The 19,778-nt window shown below is 41.6% G+C and overlaps 1 protein-coding gene across 2 annotated transcripts; it reads left to right on the forward strand.

The window, feature by feature from the left end:
• Nucleotides 1-797: 797 nt before the first annotated feature.
• ppp1r37 (protein phosphatase 1, regulatory subunit 37) lies at nt 798-19,282 on the forward strand. 2 transcript variants are annotated; one of them, XM_077722606.1, is made up of 14 exons: nt 798-1,209; nt 1,322-2,301; nt 9,291-9,388; nt 12,130-12,175; nt 12,304-12,404; nt 13,762-13,881; nt 14,716-14,866; nt 14,951-15,106; nt 15,639-15,751; nt 15,851-15,992; nt 16,095-16,261; nt 16,385-17,393; nt 17,476-17,566; nt 17,931-18,682. In XM_077722606.1, exons 2-13 carry the CDS (start codon nt 1,611-1,613, stop codon nt 17,550-17,552), a joined length of 2,871 nt encoding a protein of 956 aa, XP_077578732.1. In that variant the 5' UTR covers nt 798-1,209; nt 1,322-1,610; the 3' UTR covers nt 17,553-17,566; nt 17,931-18,682. The 2 variants fall into 2 exon arrangements, with proteins under 2 accessions (XP_077578732.1, XP_077578733.1); XM_077722607.1 differs by lacking the exon at nt 17,931-18,682 and adding an exon at nt 19,130-19,282 and having other exon boundaries at nt 798-2,301.
• The last annotated feature ends 496 nt before the right edge of the window (nt 19,283-19,778 follow it).

Below are 19,778 nucleotides of genomic sequence, written 5' to 3' on the forward strand. Positions count from 1 at the left end.
CCATTGTCCTCAATGGACGTCGAATCCACGTATGTTCACTCACTCCCCCCACTCCAATTGATTGGACGTTGGGTGCTGTCCATGGTACCTAAAATCGTAAACTCATGATTAGTGGGCGTGTTGCAATTGGCTTGTCACCAGTCCACGGTGTCCTCCATCTGGTGCCCAGAGTTGGCTGGGATGGGGTCCAGCATCCCCCGCGAACCTTGTGAGGATTAGCAGTATAAAAAATGAATCAATATTAGAAAGTTAAAAACAAAAGAGCAAAGAACCTTTCAGCAATTCCTCAAGAAAATACATTTTATAATAGACACTATGGACAATAGCTGCCGAAAATTCATTATTCATTAAGTATCATTTGTTTGTTGTTGTGTTGACTACTTGTGTCACTTATTCATTATGTATTTATTAGTTATGTATGTTTGCTTGTTGTTATTTTTTTGCACTTCGTGGTGAAGCTTTACATCTCATAATTGTGTAATGACATTAAAGGCATTCAACTCAACTCAATTTAATTGTTATGGATCCATCTTTCAATATAGACGTTTTAATAGAGTATCTTGATTGATATGTGGTTGAGAAAGTGTGGAAATTGGGTGTAGAAGTCAGCTAGTTCACATATCAATTTAGATATGTTATCATTTTTTTAAAACCCGTTACTTAGCTCGGATACAATTCCACAAAGAGTCGGGAGTTATTAAAATACAATTAAGATGTCTTTGTTAAAAAATAAAACGCATAAAAAGAAGCAAATTCTGAATCTTTAGCCACATTAACACATTTCAGCAACATTTTGCAACAGTGCAGACAGTGAACGCAACTCGAGTGGTGCGACGCGGTGACGTCACACGTGTGAACAACAAACGGTTGTTGGACTTTGACGAGCTAGCTTCCTTTCGAATGGTCGCGTCAGACAAAAACAGCTCCAACTTCTTCCACTTTCCGCCCACTTGTTCGCCATCTAAATCCCGATCGTCCACTAGAAAACTCACCCGATCCGACCGCGAAAGCAGGTGTGTCGTCGGGACGAACGTCAAGCCCAGCGGAAACATGCCGACGAGGACTCGGCGTGTATCGGCGTGACGGCCGCCTGCGCTGCTTCTTTTCCGGCTGCCTGTGTTATGACTCGAGCGTTAAGTGAAACAACCGCAAATCGGACTTTTTGGACGGCCAAAAACATGGACTTGGGGCTGCTACGTGACGAGGCAGGTATGCGATCGGACGCGGGCCTGCCCGGGTGCCATTGCGGGGCATCGCGCTAGCTAACGCCGTTGACTTAAGCTCGCTTATCGCCCCAATGAATTCACCGCTTACCGTCTAGAGAAACTGAAAATAGAAGCTCGCTTTGTCCCGTGATGGAGGCGCCCTGAGCGATCGTGTGGTGGTCTTCAGCCCGGCTGCCATCGTTCGATGATTCCCATTTGGTGCTAAAAAGTTGTACGTGTCACACAGGCATTTATGTTGGGTTATTGATGACCTCTGCACTAGCCCTCTAATTCAAAAAGCAATCATTTAAGTGTGTGTTTAAGAATCTAGAAGCCTGTTCGTTGGTCCATGCAGACTCTGTGGTAAGTGTGAAAGACATTTGAGTTGAAACTGGACATGAAAACATGAATATCGAAGAGCAGCGTCTCGATCTGTGCAATGTCAAAACCAAAACGGGTCTAGACGATGGTCATCCTAACAATACTTTTGGCATCTCGGAGTTGATCGCAGACCCCGACGTCGATGAGCGAACCGTGGTGGCCGCAGGAACGATGCCTCACCTCGCCGATGGACGTCAATTGATTGACGGGGACAACCAACAGGTGAAGGACGCTCTGGAAATTGACGAGGTTAATGGAAATAAGCAGGACGGCGGGTCGCCGATCCCAGGTGACTCGTTCTTTCCCGTTGACGGAGACTGCCAGGATAATGGCGCCTTGGATAAAACCGAGGACTCCGAGCCCGTCACGTTTAACGACCCGACGGACGAAGACGGCGGGGAGATGGACATGGGCGTGGACTTGAGCTTGGACGAAAGTGGCGTGCTGGAGGGCGACACCACGACGACGGTGCCTTCGCCGTCAGATGGTGTAGTATCGCAGCCCTCCGGCGAATCCGTCCAAGCGGACGGCGAGGCTGAAAGTCAGTCGGACCCGCTCCAGACCAGCCAACCGTCTGGGACGGACCACGCTGTGCTGTACCCCACGGTGGAGGAAGGAGATGATCAACACAAACTCGGTGGCAAGAGGGTGACGTTTCCTTCGGATGACGACATTGTTTCTGGAGCAGTGGAACCAAAGGACCCCTGGAGACATGGTAAATCTAAATGTGTATGCATGCAGATCATGTGTGATGGTGAAGTTATCATTGAAATTTGTTAAATGTGTTCAAGTCTTACAAGTTGGAATATTTAAAGCTAAGAAAGAGAGTTACATAAACAAACATGAAAGAGAAATGTATCCAGCAATAGTTTCATTTGATTTGAGGAAGATCTAATTTAGTAAAGTCGTAATTTTTATTGGGTGACTGCCAAAATGTACATTCAAACCAAAATGCGCCAAGCTAAAGATCTAAAATCATGCAGTTTCATAAACATAACCTATAATTTTTCCTTCAGACCTCAGCTGTGATGCTAGCCAAACGTTTAGTACCATTTACACACACCCTAGTCCCTCCCGATACATTTCGTTTGCCTAATGATGTGTAATCATAAATGCTTCTATGTCTACTTTATGTCTAATATGTCCTTGCTATGGAATAAGCTATGAAAACACAAAGTTTCCAAGTCCTCTCCCCTTTTACAAACATCAGTTGAAGTCTTCGTTTTGAATATAAACAACTGTGACCAAACGCTAAGTCTTTCAAAGCTGCCAAATACCCAAGATGACAAATACTCCACCAAAAAACATATTTACTGAGCATAATGTTATATTTGTCATCCCGACAGCCCAATGGAAACTAATACGTGCAACTAATACACTAAGGTTTAAGGATGAATTGATTGCAGAGAAAGTGAAAGATAAGATAGTGCAAAGATTAGTCCAGTTAGTACTTTGTTGCCAGATCCCATTGCTTTTTGATGATTGTTATGTTATGTTAACACTGCAACAGGAAGTCGATGCCGGACATGGCACAGCCATAACTTTGCTGCATGTCTTCTGGCGGACAAACATTGATTCCCGATTAGGCCTGGATATCATTTCAGATACATTGGTGTTATGGTTTGGTTATTGCTTGCTGACTCGCTATAGTATTTACACTGAAAATGGTGGAAATGACTGAAACGCATGCACATATGATGGTTAAAGCATGACAATATTAAAAGGAGATCAGTTTTAAAAAAAAAAGTACTTTAAAAAATCCGCTACAAAAGTTGTTATAGGCCGTACCCAATTTAAAATGATCAAAAAACATATAATATACGGGAAAAACTTACAAGTTGCCAGGTATGTTAATAATAGTTGTGCTTCAGCGGATTTTGGGAATAAAATTTATATAATCTTTTTACCAGACAGTACTTTTTATTCATATTAGCATTATTTTGGTCAATTATTGTTCAGACTGAGCGGGCAGATCCTCTTTTGTAGAGGATATATAATGTATTTGCAGGGTCTTGCTTTAATAGGGTGTGAGCACTGTTTTATCAGTTCTTCTCTTTTCATCTCTAAACACAGTGAAATGAACATGAGATCAAAATGCCAGCAGCAAAATCCTTGTCCACAGAGTGAGTCACTGCTCAGTACTCAGAGCTGAATAAATAGCTACTGTAGAAATGTTCACCAAGCAACTCTAGGAGTGCAACGTTAGATTGCCTTGGCAAATGAATGAATATGAGGAGACTTGTTGGCTGAACCCGGAGCCAGGTGGAACAATAGTCTGCCTGCTAGGATCGTGTTTCCATTTCGCCATTGGGGCTTTTGTATTATGACTTTTTTTCCATAAACAAGGCTTCATATTGCTGCAAAACAGTAGCTTGGTGGTTAAATGTTATCCCGCGCAACCTCAAAGGAATGGACCGAAATCTCATCTTTGCCTATTTGCATGATTTATGTTTGAATTCGAACTCTAAAAGTGAGATTTTAAGTATAATTTCAGTAAAACTGAAACCTTTCAATGGTGAGCAATGACACACTCCACCCAGGAGGCACAAATGTGTGAAGTCATATCAACTATTGATTTAGTCAACATTGTTGAATCATCCCACAAACACATTCTCTATTTATACGTCTAAGATTCCACACCTAAACTTGACTAAACTACAAGCTTTTTTGGATTAAATGTCAAGGCGCTTGAACAAACAAGTGAAGCCCAGTTGCCTCGATTCAACTTTTGTGGATTACCTTTGAACTAGATGACTAACATGGACACACACAGCCTGAAAAGTCACTTAACAGAAGTAAGCCTGGAAGGAAGGAACTATACCTCAACATGGTCCTGGAATATTTTTTGCTGTTTTGTAGTGAAATTTGAGTCAAACTTCATTTTTAACTAGCTTTAATGCCTGGGTGTTGGAAATGTAGTTTGCATTAAACGTAAACACTGCACGTCTCCCCATACAGTTGCCAAGTTCAATACTTTATCAGCAAATCGTGCACTTTATGAAAGCGCTGTATCACATTGCAACACATGTTGTCATTCATTAATCAGCTGAAATACATAAGACTTCTCTGCCAGGTCATTAAGTAGGATATCGTTTTACAGCATGATTACTGGTAGACTTGAGGGAGAAGTTTACTTTTTACAACGTTCATTCCTGGGTATAAAACAATGCCAGGCTTTGTTCTGTGTCGTGTCTTCAGACCTACTTGGCACCAGGATATTAGCCACTCCGCAACAGATCACTATTAAATGATGTGCTTTTGTTGTGCAAAGATCATCTTTGAGTTTTCCATTAATTTTGGGCAATTTTAAAATTGTTGCATGACAGAAAAGGAACTCTATGGCTTTTATTTTAAATATTTGTAGCGGTGATCTTTAATCCTATACACGTCCGTTCAAGCCTTTCTACTCGCTCGTCAAACAGGAATTCCCTGCTCTCCCACTCGTGGATGTGTTTTGTCTGCGCCTGACAAAATATTTTTTGGAACTCCACCAGCACAACCATTCCACATCAAATACCCCCCTTCATTTTAAAAATAGAACTCTTGTACCCCTTATTATGCCATCTGGACTTACTCGCAAGCTTTATGTGTGTGATATCAACTTTTTTTGTGTGGTACTCAATGAGCATTATTTTTTAAAAGTTATCCGATTTATGCATTAATTTGTACAATGTTCACTTCTAAAAATGTTGACAACTAAAAACTAGAATCTAGTTTTTAAAATGTTGACAACTAAAAACTAGATTTTAGTTTTTAGTCGTCAACATTTTAAAAACTGTCTTTTATCGATTGCTTGGAATTGTTTATTAACAAGAGCTTCGAGCTAAGGATTAAGAAAAGTTCATCTAGTAACTAGATGAACTTTTCTTAATCCTTAGCTCGAAGCTCTTGTTAATAAACAATTCCAAGCAATCGATAAAAGACAGTTTTTTTTAAGCTAATGATCACTTGTGTATTGATGTGGCTTTCCAACGAAATCCTGGTGCATTGTGCTGACTTGTTAATCGCACTGTTTTTGACCGCGTAACTTCGTAGTTCCATATTCGGAGCTCTGTTTTGTCCAGACGAGTGTTAACTCTTCGCATCAGAGATTCGGTCTTTCACCTCATGCCCCACCTCTGTTGAGCCAACCAGCTGTCAAGTGTGAATGACGTTGCCCTGGTGTTCTGGGAGCGGTGCTGCAGACTGGGAGTGGGGTGTCTATTTTCAAAACTGGCATGGGCATGTTGGCTAGGAGCGACATCCGAAGGCAATTTTCACTTTGAGATGCCGAACTTACAGATGGCGTCATTTTTTTTTTTGCTCGTGCTTGCGAGAACAAAACTCAGTGGTCTCCAGTTTGTTTTGGAAAGAGATGCCATTCCCACATTTTAATGTCAATGCCTGCATTTAGATGTGCGCTGACCTTTAGAAGCTGATAGGTAGGCTTCACCATAGTGTTTGCCAAAGGCTTTGGTTTCTCCGTACACACAGAAATGCCTGATAGATTCTGGACTCACAAATTGGGGGTTGTTTTGCAGCTTTTTCAAGAATTGAACATTTAAAAAATGTAAAGAAAGGCAAATGTTTCCTGAAATTATGCGATTGCCAGTACTATTTTGGCTAATCAAATGCAAGTAACGTGAGTTTTTTTTTTTAATTCAAACAACTACGCCAATAATCCAAGATCTATAAAATGCACAATTTGCATACCTGTTGGTTTAAGGAAGTCATTTGACCCGTTGAAGCAATTTTTCTTGACAGACATTATAATAATAGCTCTCTGTGTAATATTTCAGCAGTTCTGATCTTCATTGTTTATGAATTTATTATGATGCACTGTTAATTAGTGTAGATATTTTAAAGTAGCTGAGTTTTTTTGTTACCATGAAGCACATAAACAATTTACAGTGGCATTTTATGGGAGCCTGGAGCAAATTATTGACATTTCCATGAATTTAGGAGGGAACATTGATTTTTCTGTTGCACGCAAAAACCCTAAGTGACTTAAAACTGTTAGCGTGGGGACCACTAGACCCTGTGTTGGAAAGTCATGTTTGATTGGCCTTCATTCTTCCACATCATAGTGTGAATAATCATACCACTCAGTGGAAATGTGTCTTAGTGTTTTGGCCTCTGAGTTTATATCTGTGACAGAGTCGATTATCATAAACGGGTTGCACTGACATGCGTAACGGCTCTGTTTGTTATTTCTGTAACAAATGGCCACTTATTTACTGCCCATTGACATCTGTGTCTGAAAATCGTAGAAAAAAAATGATCGATGCGTGTAGTTTACTGAGAGCTAATCCTTCACAAGGGAATGTTTGCTTATTAGCCACTGCATAACCAAGTGTTTGTCTTGTGTCTGCATAAAATCAAGGTCAAGGGTTTGTACATTTGCCAGTAACTTGCACGCCTTGCACTTCTTTTGCGGTGTGTGTGTTAAGTTCGTTAGTCCAGATGTGTTGACAGTTTAGCAGGAGGTTCTTTTTTCACGGGCCTAACTGTGTTCTTCTGAGCTCACGATTTGCAGGACATAAGATCAGACCGATGCTGTTTTGTTTCAAATCGATGCCCATTGGCGGGTTGGCACCACAACCATGAAGCATTAGCCTATATAAAAACTTGTGTTGTGCGTTTTTACCAATGTGAAGGTCAAGTTACCACTACTTTTGACTAGTAGTTCCACTGCAGTAAAATGCAACAGAGACAATGCTTGATTTCAACAGTTTTGCCATTCCCTTTGGACACCTCAAGCTCTTAAAGAAATGATTGGTCACCCTTGACAAACCAACAACAACTACAAAAATTAAAAAGTCCATGCTGCCTTCCCCTCTAGCAGGTTTATCTTCAGACACAAAGTGACCCATGGAGGTTAAGCCTCTTAAACTGGGATTGTAGTTTGTCTTTCTAGACACTGTCAGCATCTAGACCTCAAACTCAATGTGACTGCTAGGCCTTGGTGTTTTTCATCATCCCTTCTGCTTTCCCAAGTCTGATTTTCAAAGATGTTTGGAGCAGCCATTTCCCCCCTCCTCCTAGTCGCCACTCCCTCCCGGCATGTACCAGCAGCACAAAAGGAAGTGGTAAAAAACAAAAGACAGAAATAACAGAGCTGTGCTCACATTTTAATGATCTTGCCAGGCTACAACTCCAACTGCTTATTTACTAAGTATTTGACTGTCTAAGCTCTGCTATATTTTTGCCACTTGACTTCTACTAAAGCATTCACAAGCTTGGAACATTCAAGACTTTTCGCTCTCACACAAGCCGGCACTCTCTTCCTAAAATCAATGAGGTTTGTGTGTGAAAATGCTGCGAGGTAAACATGAGACCACCAGTCGGCAAACCCCGCCTTCCTTCTGGAAGTGTTTGCACATACTTGTGCCACCCTAGGAACAATAACTGTACTCCAAGGACTTAGTGTTCGCCGGGACATGCTGTACCATAGAAACTTGGAAGCCTGTACACTTAAAGAGCAAATACAGTGCAGACATTTTGTCTGATTTATTGTACTTTTCGTTCTATATATGAACCCTGAGTATAAGTCGCACCAGATAAAAAAATAATTGTTGTTTTTATGGCACAACACTGAAAGTGCTCAATACTAAATTCGGACTAAGCAGTATTTTGTACAGGCTGAAGGCTGGGTTAGGGTTAGGGTAACTCTTAGCCTACAGAAATAATGTCTGATGTTAAGTTAATCTGTCCTGATACACACACAAAAAACTAAAATCAAAATACAAGGGTTAATCAATAATTATCAATGCTACATTGCTACCAAGTTTCAAGCAGATCGGTTCAAGAATGACCTGGGACTAGGACTTCATAACTAGTGTCCACAAGGAGAATAAGAACCACAACAGATACTCGATTGCTGAGGAGAACATGTCAAGTCCATCATATCGTACAGGCGCGTGACGATGAACTATAATCGAGCGCTTGTTTAATGTTTTACACAACAGATGGGTGACCATAAATTGTGAAGATTGTGACTTTGGTGACTCGCTATAAAACCCAAAACACACGATGACACGGTATATATACATCGAAACACAATCGTCTCGCCTGTCTTTTTGACTAGACTCTCTCAGGCTATGTTCTCTCGAGTTTACCGACCCCATTCATCATGACTGTAGCTTTAATTATTTTGTTCTAGGTCTTGAATGCTTTGTGGTTACATGTTGCAGCTGCATGTGGTTGGTTGAACTACAAAATAAACGCCATGACTAATACCAGGAGAACAGTACACGGTGAAAAAACAGAACCGACTGATTAGTTAACGCAAAGTTTAACCTGATGGTCCAGAATGCTGACCGCCTCTGGAAATTTAACTGGGACACAAATGGGAGGACATGTCTGTTGTAACCACGGTCAATGAGGGCATCATGCTATTTGCAGTTAGTCCAGATTGCAAGATACTTGTCATGTTTTTAGCAAATGTTAACACAACACAAACCCCACAAATTGTTAGCTCTAAAAGTGACGTTAATGCCAATGTTTTGTTGACACAATCATGCTCAGAGTTTGAGATGCAGTGATTAACCGCGTGGTATGAATAATTTAAATAATATTATTGCAGTGTAGGAATAAACTAGATTTTTGTTGATCATAAATGCATTTAGTGTGTTGTCTGTAAATTTGAAAGAAATGTTTGATGTGTGGAAAGTACTTTTTAAAATACAGACAATAAATATCCAATTGTTTTTTTGCTTTTTTCAGCTCAGAATGTGACAGTGGACGACATCTTGTCCTCGTATAAACAGGCCTGTCAGAAGCTTAACTGTAAACCCATTTCCAAAGTGCTCAAACAGATTCAGGTGAGACACACACACACCGTGACACACACACACACATGTTCTGTTCTGTACATGATGTTGATCATGTGTATTATTTATGTGATGACATAAAACCCCTCCTCTTCTAAACCGGATAGATGAAAAGCCACTGGGAATTGTCGCACGCTCCCTTGTGCATAATCACACCCCCATCTGGCTGAACTCCCATTTTTTTTCTTTCCTTCAAGATTCTATTTGCTCTCTAATTTGATGTACCCAACTGTAATTTACTGCTATCTATGTTCTTGCTGACTCTGCCCTCCTATAGCTAGCAATTGCGACTGTTAACCAACGTGGGTGTCAGCACGACTTGACTTTGACAGCTACCTGAATATGCAATAAGACCTACTTCCATAGTTGAATTGCAGGACCCAAACAATTAGATGCATATTGTACTTTTAAGAATCAAACCTGTACTTTTTTCCCACCCATTGTGATTAGTTCCATTTGATACAGCAGAAAGACTAGTGTTTCTAGTCTCTTCTTTTCTTTATGCAGGCTTGTGTTGCAGGTTAACCAGTAGTCATGTGTCTGATAATCACCATGAAGTTCCATAAATCCATTAGGGCCATAATTACCTTTGAATTTGAAGTAGTATACATGATCCTTGTACTAATTGTTACTTTGGAGAATAAGTCTCAAACTCAATTTAGCTAGTCCGATTCAGGAGTTGAAAAATCCCAAAATAAATAAGGAATCCAATTTCTATTAATGAAAGTGGTAGAGAGTTCTTCAGAACAGGAAAAAGCTTGTCGAGCAGCCTTTTTTTTTCTGGAATGAAAGATTTATTGCATCGCTGAAAACGGTCATTAGAGCGATACTAGCGTGCTCTTGTTCACTGGTGAGTAATTGCTTGAATGTCAAAATATCAAATCTAACATGAGAATGTTTCAAATTCAATTCCCATTTAAAATCACCAGTAGCCAATGAGTTGATGTATCCATTAGGAATTATTTGAATATGATCTTTATTGCATTACATAAACAAAAACATTGTTAAATTCTTTTACACGCATGAAACTTAACAACTGGAAATTGCATAGCCATTTTTTCATGCTTTCTAAACCAAGTTTAAGGAAAATGTGTCACGTGGAAAACTTGGCTTCTGTGAGAGGCCGTGGGCTTTGTGTTTTGTCGTGTGACTGCTTGGATATGCTTGATTCGTCACATGGAGTCAAATTTAGTTCCTTTAGACTGGAGAACCCGGGTCACTTGACAGTACTACAGCCATGCGCAAACAATAAAGAATTGATTAGAAGGGGAAATAAGTAGATAGCATTCATTTCGGTCGTTCTGGATCAGGTAAGTGGGGAGAAACTCAAAAAGGATTCCCCACGCGCCTGGTCAACTGAGAGTTAATATCACAGTGACTTGAGGAAAAACACGCCACACTGCTAAGCTGATGCTCACGCCTTCACTTTATGGTCTGGGTACATTTCCATTCACTGCTTATGGTCGATCACACCACCAAACTCTTTTTTCCCTTCTTCGTGACAATTTTACATGAACACCCATCATGTTTTTGTGCTGTCTGATTGCTGCCAGTCCTCCCAGTTTAAATAAATTGGACTTCTAGTGTTGTCAATGCCAGCCAGTGGCTTAAATAGTATGAAGTTAAAAATGTACTTCATAATAATCAACTTTAAAGTGTTTATGGCAGCCATAATGTGTTTAGTTTTGTTTTTTATTTAGTTTTTATGGACCCTTTGAAATGTATTATTGTGTTATTGTAATAGTTAATGCAAAAGGCAAAAAATTATTTAAAAAAATATCTAATTACAATTGATACATAATAATATTACATTGTGGGTCATTTATGGCTCTATAACAAATGCTTACTGTAATTTTTGGAGTATAGGGCTCACCTGCATATATTCAATTTTACATGCAAATGATAAATGCAATTCATTTTTATAGGCAGCAGAACTCCACATTATATTATTGGATATTTTCACCAAAATAAATGCAGATCAACAGCGTGTCAATCCAAAAATGGTTGAAAATTGGCAAAGAAATAGCCGTTTATAGTCCAAAATGACCTAAATTTATGATTATTATTTTTAACTTTAAAAAACAGTAAATTGTCTTATAAAATATTTTTGTCACTACATGGCTAGTGGTTGACTCCCACTGATGTAAATGACTACTGTATAGTTGCCTTAGAAGTGACTAGTGACCAGACTAATGTCATCCTTTCAATATTTAATACCATCTCACCTCTCCATATGCCATATGATATTTGTGTTGTAACATCATCTGAGCCAATCAGGACCTGTTGAGTCATGCAAAGGTGGGAGGAGGGGTTGTCAGCACATCCAGCCAGGCACAGATAATTACCAGCAGTGTGGAATAGGGGCAGAGGTTATGGAGTTCATGCTGAATGGGATGCAGAGCCAACTATTTGCTGGCACATAGTTTCGAGGGCAGCACTCCTCATGTTTGCGTGGGCGACTGGTTCGCCAAAGTCCAATTCAGGCAAAAACTATGGTTTTGTATGAAGTCCTGCCTGACCAACTCCTCAATATTAACTAGCGACACAAGTGACGAATCACAGTAACCTACCTGCTTATGTACTACAGACACAAAACAGGAAAGTAACAGATTTATCAAGCAAATGTCTGTCTAAGATTGCAGCTGAGGAAGTTTGTTTAGATTAATTTTTTTTCTGTCTGCAGCTTGTGGTATGGAGGTGTTAAAATTTGTTCTGTTTTTTTTAAACCGCAGGAACTTGAAGACCTGACCCAGCGAAATGAATGCTTGGATCTAAAAGGTATGCACTGAAACTATATGATTGGTCACCAGTTTAGATGGTAGTTTGCTTGTCGTTTAATTGGTGGGGAAATAAACTGTTAAACCTTAGCAAAATTCTTCAAACTAACGGTGGTTGTTTCTTGGCAGGAGAAAAGTTGGACTACAAAACATGCGAATCCCTGGAAGAGATTTTGAAGAGAGTGCAGTTTAAAGTGATTGACCTGGAACAGACCAACTTAGATGAAGATGTAAGAATATAACATTTTTATTCCTTCACACACCTTGATGACTGAATTGATATTTAACTCATTGGCTGCCATTGACGATGATTGACGTCCAATCTAATTTTACCGAGCAAATGCATTGAACACATTTTGCCATCAACAGCAAAATTTCTCCTTTTTAAGTTTATTATTTTGATTCAGTCCTATTTTATTACCATTTCGTTAATGATTTTTTTTATTTAAAAAAAATCCTCTCATTGCAGCTGTATATTTAAATTTTATGTATATATTGTTTGCTTTTTTAACACTTTTTATGTACTTATGTATTCATTCTCCAATGTGTCATTTATATTTGTTAAATGTACTCCAAAGTGTTGGTATTTAATGTTATGGAAGAGAATGTGTGCACCTGAGGGATGCATCCTGTCACAAGACAGCAAATATATACAGTACGCAGTGGGAGGTTGTGTTTGCGGCCAGGCTGAGGTTGCACTGGCAGGAAAAGGTCGCTGTAATTGCTGCTTTCTGCCTTGCTCTGCTGCTCTCACAGCCTTTATCCTGCAAATAAACACAGACAGCTAAACAAAGCCGTCGTGACAGTAAGTAGAGGCAGCAAATACTCATCTGCTTTTTCACCCAACGTCGCCAAAACCCCTCGCTGATGGAAACGGGGCGTTTGCATGAGTCACCGAAAAAAGCTTCACCTCAGCCCGAGCTGGATGAGTGCCACTGAAACAAGAAGCTAATGATTGAAAGGAAAGGGAAGGGAAGGCAGGAGTTCAAGTGGAGGATGAGTTCATCAGATTTAGATGTCGTGATGAGAAAATGCGATAGGCACTTCTCTCACGAGTGATATGTGGAAGGCATCTTTTAAAACCAGATGGGTTGGACTGCGTGGATGTGACTCACTTTAAGCCTCCCGGAAGATAAACACACCTGTATACACAGTATTATCCCACTTTAAGAGAAGCAATTTGCCCCTGAGTGACAACATGCCTGCTTTACTTTGCTTTTATTGCCCTTTTGCCATAGTAAATAGTGGCAGGGTACATACACTTGTCCATCAACAACTATCATTTGAATTTATATGCTAAGCAAAAATGTCCATCGCAATCATACAAGAAGCAAATAGTGTTTAAAAAGCAAAAGTGCATTAAAAAGGAGAGGGAATTGTGTATTTTGAATTTAACCCCAATACAAAAAAAACGCAAATATTGCCTTTTTATCTCCCAATATAATATCGAAGATTTTTGCTGTGAGACCTTTTGGAAATCAAACCCCAAAAAAATGAATTTGGTACGGATCACATGAGTTCTACTTGATGTGCCCTGATTTCCGTTATCTTTCAGTATTTGTGTTGACTTTTCCTATTTCCCTTCAGGGCGCATCGGCTCTTTTTGACATGATCGAGTACTACGAGTCGGCCACGCACCTCAACATCTCTTTTAACAAGCATATAGGCACGCGGGGATGGCAGGCCGCCGCTCACATGATGAGGAAGGTAAGAGACCTCCACTGCAACTTCGATCGATTCTGCATGGATTACATGTCACTGTGTTATTTGAACCATTTACTCAACCAGAACAGTTTGGATTGATTGGGGTCTGCTACATGTGTGGGGCCCTTACTCAATTTGTAATGATAGTGTTCAAATGATTAGTGCTATAGTCGCCTTTTTAATCCCCATGTGATTAATAAGCACATGAGCAAGCTTATGAGTCATAACTGTGTTGGAATGAAGATATTCTCTCCTCAAAGTGCTTTGCAGTACTTCACATGAATGTATTCCAAAACGTACATTAAGTGTTGTTGAGAGTGGATAGCGAGTAGATTTTAATATGAATTTAACTCTTTGGCGATGTCCAATCCTTTTTGACTGGGAGGCCTGGCAGCGATCGTTTGTTCTCTCAGATGGGGTCATTTCTGAGAAAGATGCTGTCATTATTTTAAAGCAATGCTGATGTTTCCATGTTGCTGAGCTACTACCACAACTACTGGCTCACTCTTAATCTATAGGCAACAATAAGTTTGCACTTAATTCATCCGGCCTGAAACTAAAAATCTGGTTCTGAGGATCGATCAATAATGGCCCATACTACAGATCTACTAAGTTTCAAGGCAATCGGTTCTCACTTGACAAAAGAGTAGGACTTCAAAGTAAGCGTCCACAAGAACAACAACAACCTGAGTGATGACTTGACATGGTTTCAGCCTGTAAATTTATTATTTTATTTTTTTTAAACGTATCATTTTTTTTTCAAATCAGCATGCCTATTTTACTCTTGCCAATGGCTGGTTTCACTTATTAACAGTTGAAAAATGATTTCTTTTGCAGACAAGTTCATTGCAATACCTGGATGCGAGAAACACGCCATTGCTAGATCACTCAGCCCCATTTGTCGCTCGGGCGCTCCGGATTAGTGGCAGCCTGGCGGTCCTGCACCTGGAGAGCGCCGGCCTGTCTGGCAGACCTCTCATGTTGCTAGGTAAAAAAAAAAAAAAAAACTTCATCCGTGGCCTCGCTCCACCAATGAAAGAATTCCATTCATGGTATACGCGATGTGTTTCAGCAACGGCCCTGAAAATGAACATGAACCTGCGGGAGTTGTACCTGGCCGACAACAAGCTCAACGGTTTGCAGGATTCGGCCCAGCTTGGAAACCTGCTGAAATTCAACTACAATATCCAAATTTTGGATCTACGCAACAACCACATTCTAGACTCAGGTACTGTAGCAACCCAGACTCTTAATAATAGAGGGTTAATTGGATATTTCAGATCTGGGTAATGTTGTTTTACCAACTGAATAGTCTGTTCTTTGATATGGGTGGTACATCGAGACAAAAGTGCATCCGCTTTCAAGTCTCTTGTATTTATTTCATCTCCATTTACATAACAGATGCAAATAGAAGAGAAATATAGCGCTCAGTGTCAGGCTGCACTTGTTTTGTGATCAATGGAAGACTGATGACATCATCCTATCACTTTGTTCTGAGACAGTTATTTTTGTTTGGAATTATCCTTTGAAATAGTTCCTTATTTTTGTCTCAGCCGATTAGTCCAGTATAGATTTGTCTGCTATGAGCAGCCTTTGACGGTGTTATTTGCCCCAATCCATTTTGACAAAAAAAAAAAAAAACGGCAGTCAGTCTTTCAGTCGAATTGGATTGGACGTTAGATGGGTGTAAATGTTAGTGATTGCGTCTTTTAAGGTCATTTCTGACTAAGCTTACAGCCATTGTGGGATTGTCGTCACAGGTTTGGCCTACGTGTGTGAAGGACTAAAAGAGCAGAGGAAAGGTCTTGTCACGTTGGTGCTATGGAACAATCAGCTCACACACAACGGCATGGGATACCTCGCTGCTGCACTGGTACTGGCAACACACACTCTGTTTTTATTAATATTTTTTTTTATCACTTGTATGTCGCAGTATTGTTTGAGAATTTTTCCCTTTTTGACTTGGTGTCAGCCTTGCACCCAGAGTCTGGAAACACTGAACCTCGGTCATAACTCGGTGGGCAACGAGGGCGTCCACAAACTGAAAGATGGCCTGATCGCCAACCGCTCTGTGCTCCGGCTAGGCCTCGCCTCCACCAAACTCTCATGTGAAGGTGACAAATTGAGGCTGTTTCTGTTTGGGACAATTTGAGCTTTTTAGGAGCTCTTTTCACCCCAATACCTCTCTTTTTTTTTTAATCTCTCGTTACCTGCAGGGGCAGTGGCGGTGGCTGAATTTATAGCCGAGAGCCCAAGGCTGCTGCGGCTTGACCTGCGGGAAAATGAGATCAAGACAGGCGGACTGATGGCGTTGTCGCTCGCCCTGAAAGTCAACACCTCTCTGCTGCGCCTCGACCTGGATCGGGAGCCCAAGAAAGAAACTGTAAGACGCCGCTCGTCATTTATTTATATATATATTTATTTTGAGAGGTTTTGTTTATTCAAAACCAAATTCAAGCATTCTTTTATCATGGTCTTTGTGAAATAAGCCATTTGTGTCCTGCAGGTGAAAAGCTTCATTGAGACCCAGCGCGCTCTACTGGCCGAAATCCAGAACGGCTGCAAGAGAAACTTCATCTTAGCCAAGGAGAAGGAGGAAACGGAGCAGATGATGAGGCAGTCCGCGTCCATGGCCGAAATCGCCACAGAGGATGGCAATGTGGAAGAAGATGTCGGGGCGAGCGATGACGGTGGGCCGGCGGATAAAGACAAGGAGACGACGACGAGCCAGGAGCAACCCGACCGCGAGCCAGAGGCGACCATTTCCCCAATGAACTTGGACTCCGACTCGGACACTGACGATGAAGAGGAGTTGGTGACCAAAGCCCCGTCCGAGCCGAGCCCCTCTCTAACCGAAGCGGCCCCGCCCGCCTCGAGTCCCTCGCCCACACCCCGCGCCGTCATCTCCGAAATCAGCGTCACGGACAACCCGATTCCCCCGGGCACGCCTCCCTCACCGGGCCGCTGTATATCCGTCTCAAGTCCGGGGCGGGGTCACAAGATCTTCATGGTGACTCGCGTGGAGAGCCCCCCCGAGCCGCAGATAGGCACCGGGCCAGTGCAGAACGCCCAAAGCGCTACGCCCAAGCAAACGCCAGAAACCGGGAGCGACGACACCCTGCGGCCACCGTCGACGGGTCAACAATCACCAGCTTCGCCTTCGAGTCTCGCGACTCTTCAGCCCACAGACCCCTCGTTACCCGACGCAGGAGAACCTGAAGCTATTTCACCGGTGACAAAAAACCCTGATGAAGACGCCAAAGAGGAAATCCAGACATTAGAGCGTCTGCAAGACACGGAAGACGACCCGGAACGTCCCGAAAGTGACGGGCAGGAAGCTGAGCCACCTGTGTCCCCTGAGCAACTAAGTATGGTTTGCACCGAACCAGCGCAAATGGACGAGAGCCAGCGGGAGGTGACCGATTCACTTTTACCCAATGGCTTAAAGGCCGAATTCTCCCTCCACCTCCTTGAATCTGACAGTCCCAAAGCTGGCAGCTGTGTCATGGAACACGGTGTGTGTGTGTTTTAACAGTCTACTTGCTTGTTGGTGGATTATTGAATATTGACCATGTGCTCTTTTGTTTGTTTACGTAGTGAGTGTGAGCTGCACGCAAGACCTGGAGGAGCTTCTGCTGGAAGCCAGTTTGGAGACTGGCAGAGAAGCATCATGAAGGGGATTTGACAGGTGAATATAATAACTGCATCAACTTATTTATTTAAAATGCCCCGAGATAGTTTTTACTTCATTAATGTTCTATCAATCAGATACCCAACAATGGTTTTCACAATATCAACTTACCAATATATAAATTTAACGGTAAATGATAGTTGTTATCCTTTCATCCGTTATATCAAATGGCCACCAATGGATTTTACTTCATCAACTTATATGCCATTATATGAAATGGTAAATTTGCCAATATTGAGATCTCTTAAAATAATCCCCAACCAGCCTCCTTGTGATGCAGCATAAACTTTTAAGTTCTATTTGAATATTATCCACACAGTCGTCCACATGTCACTCTCAGCTAACTTCTTGTCTTCGGCAGTTCCACCGAGGACGAAGAGTACAGAATTGACGCCGTTTGTTGCATTACTCCGACCTTAGCGACCCCGCACGACTCTCTCGACGGACAGATGAGTCCAAATCGCTCTCCTGATCCCAACGAATTGCGTCAAGAATCGAAGGACAGCCAAAAAAAAAAAAAATACAAAAAAAAAAATGTTGACGTCATTACATCAACCACTGAAGAAGAGTGTGCGTGTTCGCGTGAGGGGAACAAAAAGAATAATGATGCTCTCATCACGACACTCTTGTTTCCACGGCGAGAAGGACGGAGGGGAGAAAATAAACGCTAACCAAAGACCGACGTTTTTTTGACGCCACCGTGCGTAATTGTTTGACTATCGTGGACTTTAGTGTCAAGGGGGGTCCTCCTCGTCCTTATGGCTTTTCAGGGGACCTCCGTCAAAGTGACCCTTTCCTTTTTCGTCCGGTCGGTCCGGTTGTCACTTTGGCCCATTCAGGAATCGACACAAACCAAAACCGGCAACCACAACCGTCTTTGCTTCCTTCTAAAGGTCACAAGATTACATCCAACATATCGTCTTCGATGTTTTCAGCACCGTTCATTCATTCTTTTTATTTATTTGATAAGATTTTGGATTTAACCCTCTTCCCCATACCAAACGGTATTTGATTTGTATCATTCAATCATAGCGAATATGACTTTTTTTTTTTCTTTCTTTTTTTTGGGGAGGGAGGGAAAGTTTGAAGTGGTTGACTTGTCCAATAGTAGTTGGGGGGGGGGGGGGGGGGGCGTTCCCATCCGAGCAAATGAAAAGAGCAGGAAGTGCTACGTCACGTGAGTCCACTCCAAGTGGGACGCTTCTACCGTTTTGCACCCCCAAACCCCTTCCACACTGTTTGTAAATGCTTTCATTTTTAGACCTTTTTAATAAATTGTTAATTTAATTCCAACTGTGCTGGTAATCACAAAGATGTATGGCAAAATTTGTTCCACTTCAATAAATGCATGTAATGACTCGACGGCGTTATTTTATTCGTTTTGCCCACACAAGTCAAACTTTACAGCCCCATCCACTGCCATTGACAGCTATATATATATATGTCCAATCCATTTGAACTGGAAGGCTGGCAGTGATCATTCCCATAATGGCTTTTTTTTTTAGCGGGCAAAGAGTTAACTTCATCTGGGGTCTCCCGGTGGGCTTATTTCTTCTTCAGGAATGTGCTGGCGGTCCGGAGAACAGTTGGGATTTATCCTTGGTGTCAGAGCCTATCCGGGCTGTTGACTCGCAGCCCAGTGGACGGTAAAGGAAAGCTGCCGCGTCACTCCTGGGAACGACAAGGCATTCTAACAAAACGGCAAGACCGCCCCAAACCCCCCCCTCCCAACCCCCCACACACATACTTTATGAGGTGATTATATAATCTTACAACACAATGGCTACTTGCTCAGGACTGATCAGTATCACTCCACTAAACTCAATTGGCTCCAAAGGTTGGGGGTCGGAGGTTTCTGAGTGCTTAGTTACAGTTCAGTTGTATTTAACTTTGAAATATACAGTTGTATTTTAAGTATATGGAGCTGTTCAATTTCAAGTCATTTCAAAACTAATAAAGGAACTTCATTAACATCACGATGTAAGGAAAAGGATCCTAAAGCAATATTTCAAGACATTTCAGATGCCGGTTTCCACTGTGAGGAACATAATGAGGAAATGGGAAAGCAAAGACACGGGCGTTCCATTGCTGCCATCCTCTCCCAGTCCAAATGGAATGGACGTCTATTGCCGTCAAATGGAAGTGAATGGGTTAAACGACAGCTAGACGACAACTGCGCCGGCCCCTCTCCGTCCGTCCGAGGTTCACA

This window comes from Stigmatopora nigra, chromosome 8 (assembly GCF_051989575.1).
Source record: "Stigmatopora nigra isolate UIUO_SnigA chromosome 8, RoL_Snig_1.1, whole genome shotgun sequence".
In the NCBI taxonomy this organism is placed as follows: domain Eukaryota; kingdom Metazoa; phylum Chordata; class Actinopteri; order Syngnathiformes; family Syngnathidae; genus Stigmatopora; species Stigmatopora nigra.